The 3,445-nt window shown below is 43.3% G+C and overlaps 1 protein-coding gene across 1 annotated transcript in view; it reads left to right on the top strand.

The window, feature by feature from the left end:
- Positions 1–3,445, top strand: part of ECT2L (epithelial cell transforming 2 like) — a 107,531-nt gene that overhangs the window by 66,076 nt on the left and 38,010 nt on the right. Inside the window, exons 9-10 of the mRNA XM_011962176.1 lie at positions 528–620; positions 2,967–3,149. Of these exons, the coding sequence (XP_011817566.1) occupies positions 528–620; positions 2,967–3,149 (276 nt within the window). The remainder of the gene's footprint in view (positions 1–527; positions 621–2,966; positions 3,150–3,445) is intronic.

The raw sequence follows: 3,445 nt of genomic DNA, 5'->3' as shown, positions 1-3,445 counted from the left end.
CCAGGATGGTCTCGATCTCCTGACCTCGTGATCCGCCCGTCTCGGCCTCCCAAAGTGCTGGGATTACAGGCTTGAGCCACCGCGCCCGGCGAGGGTGGGTAATTTATAAAGAAAAGAGGTTTAATTACTTCGTGGTTCTCCAAGCTGTATAGGAAGCATGCCACTGGCATCAGCTTGGCGTCTTCTGAGGGCCTCGGGGAGCTTATAATCACGGCAGAAGGTGAAGGGGCAGCTGGTGTGTCACATGGCAAGAGCGGGAACAAGAGAGAGGGAGGAGGTGCCACACACTTTTAAACAACCAGATCTTGTGTGAACTCAGAGTGAGAGCTCACTCATCACTAAGGGGATGGCACTAGCCATTCATGAGGGATCTGCCCCCATGATCCAGATACCTCCTGCCAGGCCCCACCTCCAACGCTGGGGATTAGATTTCAGCATGAGATTTGGAGGGAACAAATATCCAAGTTATATCATCTTCCATGGCAAAACATATGAGTAAACTAACAAAAGTATTTTTGACTACGCAGAGGCAGGAACTGAAGTTCTTTCCCAGCTGTCTCAACTAACTGGCACATTCTTTACGGCCCCCACTGGGATTGCAACTGGCTCTTACCAGCACAGTAAGTGTTATGGGAACTGAGTGCCATGTCCAATAACACAAGCCAACTCCAGGATCATCAAAAGACAAAATCCAGTTAATAGTACTGGTATGGCTGATATCCATTACTCTCTTTAATTCCTCCCCTGAAGGAACGCTATTACTTCCCAAACTGGGTAATCTCACATCATTCAGTCATTTGCTTAGAAGAGAATTATTTATTGTACATATTTGCCCCAAACCATCATTTACAAAAACTCTGTTGAAAACATAATCTTTAACAATTAAGCAAAGTTGCTGATCTAGAAAAATAATAAGTACAAAGAATAACTTTTCTTGGTAAAATATAGTCAATATGGTTTTATTTGGAAAAATAAATTGTAGCTACGAAGAGATGGCAAAGAGGCTGGCTTAGTTTCCATTACAGTAGAATTATCTGAGAGGAAAAACAATCAGAGAAAATACACCTGAAAGCAAACTTTCATTTAGGCACTAAAGCTGCAAATTTAGATTAAAATGTAACATGGGCTGACCAACAAGAGAGTCAAATTGCTTTGTTACACTGACGCCAGTCATTTTCCACTTTAAAACACCCTTGATTCCTATCAAGTAGGGCTGAGAGTGATGCAAACTATATAAAGCATTGCTTCTCTACTCCTAAATGCCAAGGGCCTTTTAGAACTTGGGAAAACTGGCACAATTGTGAAACTGGTAAGGGAAAAGATTCTTTATAGATAAAACAAAAGTGCATTGACCTAATATAGTTTTGAAGCAGAGGTCACTTGCTAATTTTAGTTAATATAGCAACATCACCAAATGATAGCATATTTGGCTCTGTGGAGAGAGGAACTGGCCTAGCAGAGCCCAGCAGGCTATGAACACTGTTGCTGGTAATAGGGAACAGGTTTTCTTTCTTTCTTTTTTTCTTTCTTTCTTTCCTTCCTTCCTTCCTTCCTTCCTTCCTTCCTTCCTTCCTTCCTTCCTTCCTTCCTTCCTTCTTTCTTTCCTTCTTTCTTTCTTTCTTCTTTTTTTTTTTGAGACAGAGTCTTGCTGTGTCGCCAGGCTGGAGTGCAATGGCACGGTCTCGATCTTGGCTCACTGCAACCTCTGCCTCCTGGGTTCAGGCGGTTCTCCTGCCTCAGCCTCCTGAGTGGCTGGGACTACAGGCGCCCGCCACCATGCCCAGCTAATTTTTGTATTTTTAGTGAAGATGGGGTTCACCATGTTGGCCTGGATGGTCTCGATCTCTTGACCTTGTGATCCACCCACCTCGGCCTCCCAAAGTGCTGGGATTACAGGCGTGACCCACCACATCTGGCTGGGAACAGGTTTTCTTCTTTTTCTCCTCCTCTGCCCTTCCTTCCTCCTATTCATCCTCCTTTTCCCTCTTTTGTTCTCATTCTCCTTATTTAAAAAAAAAAAAAAAAGTATGTTGTGGCTGGGCGCAGTGGCTCACACCTGTAATCCAAGCGCTTTGGGAGGCCCAGGCAGGAGCATCACGAGCTCAGGAGTTAGAGACCAGCCTGGCCAACATGGTGAAACCTCGTCTCTACTAAAAATACAAAAATTAGCCAGGCAGTAGTGGCATGCATCTATAATCCCAGCTACTTGGGAGACTGAGGCACAAGAATTGCTTGAACCTGGGAGGCGGAGGTTGCAGTGAGCCGAGGTCGCGCCCCTATACTCCAGCCTGGGTAACAAAGCAAGACTCGGTCTCAAACAAAAACAAAAACATGTTGTGAAGCTTTCTACATGTCTATCAGTAACAGGAGAGGAAACAAAGCAAGTAAGGCTATGTATCCACTCAGGACAGAAAATCAAATTTAACATACCAGTGCATCATCCAGTAATTGTTTTTTAAGAAGAGAAACTTTCTTTAAGCATCTGCTATAGTCCTGTAGACAGATTTGTAGAGCGAGGTAGCAGTTTGACATAATTTAAGAAAGATAAGGATTTGGCTATGACAGGGTTGACTTTCAGTGGCCTGATGGGGAAGCCGTGTAGTGTGGGATTCCTTGTGTTTTCACTTGTAAACTGGAAAGATAAAGCAATGCATTCTTCCTTAGATGACTTCTCAGCTTCCCAATGCACAATCCAGCAGCTGTTTGTTTTTTTTTTTAACTTTGAATGGAATACGTCAGCCTCAGCTATCAAAGAGTAGAGATGCATTTGAAATGATTCATTGAATCCTTTTTGAGTTTCTAATTTTACCTTTGAAAACAGAGGATGGGTGTTTGTCTTAGTCTTCTAATGAGAAACGATAATAGAGTCAATACAAATGCAACTAAGTTTTTGTTGTACTTTAAACAAGACGTAGAATTCTTTCATCTGAGCTCACGCCTGCAATAATAGAAGAAAATCTTGTCAGTTCTTAGTGATTGGCTGGGATGCCAATGGGGAAAAGCCCCCTCTTCCATTTATTTCTGCGAAGCAAAGCTACAGACATGGTCCAGCTTCACAGACTTCCTAGAAGAAACCTTGAAAACAGTAAGGAAGCAGCTGTATCCTCTCTTCAAGGAACTGCAGAAGAGCATCAGCGGCAGGATGATAGGTAAGCAGTCTTGCTACTTCTGTTGCAGGTTAATTATGAAGTTGCTTTCATATCCCGACTGAATACTTGTTATGGCGCAAGTAAAATTTTAACGCCAGTAAAACTTTATCTCCTAGGCTGCTCACACTTCCTTTCAAATATAATGAATACCCGCTAAGAACAAATATATTCAGGTTCAAAAATGTTGAAGCTGGTTCTTATTTTAACATTTTACGGCCGGGCGCGGTGGCTCAAGCCTGTAATCCCAGCACTTTGGGAGGCCGAGACGGGCGGATCACGAGGTCAGCAGATCGAGA

The sequence above is a fragment of the Colobus angolensis genome, unplaced genomic scaffold, assembly GCF_000951035.1.
Source record: "Colobus angolensis palliatus isolate OR3802 unplaced genomic scaffold, Cang.pa_1.0 Scaffold58, whole genome shotgun sequence".
In the NCBI taxonomy this organism is placed as follows: domain Eukaryota; kingdom Metazoa; phylum Chordata; class Mammalia; order Primates; family Cercopithecidae; genus Colobus; species Colobus angolensis.
Note: the sequence above shows the minus strand (reverse complement) of the source record. Positions and strands in the feature narration are given on the sequence as shown.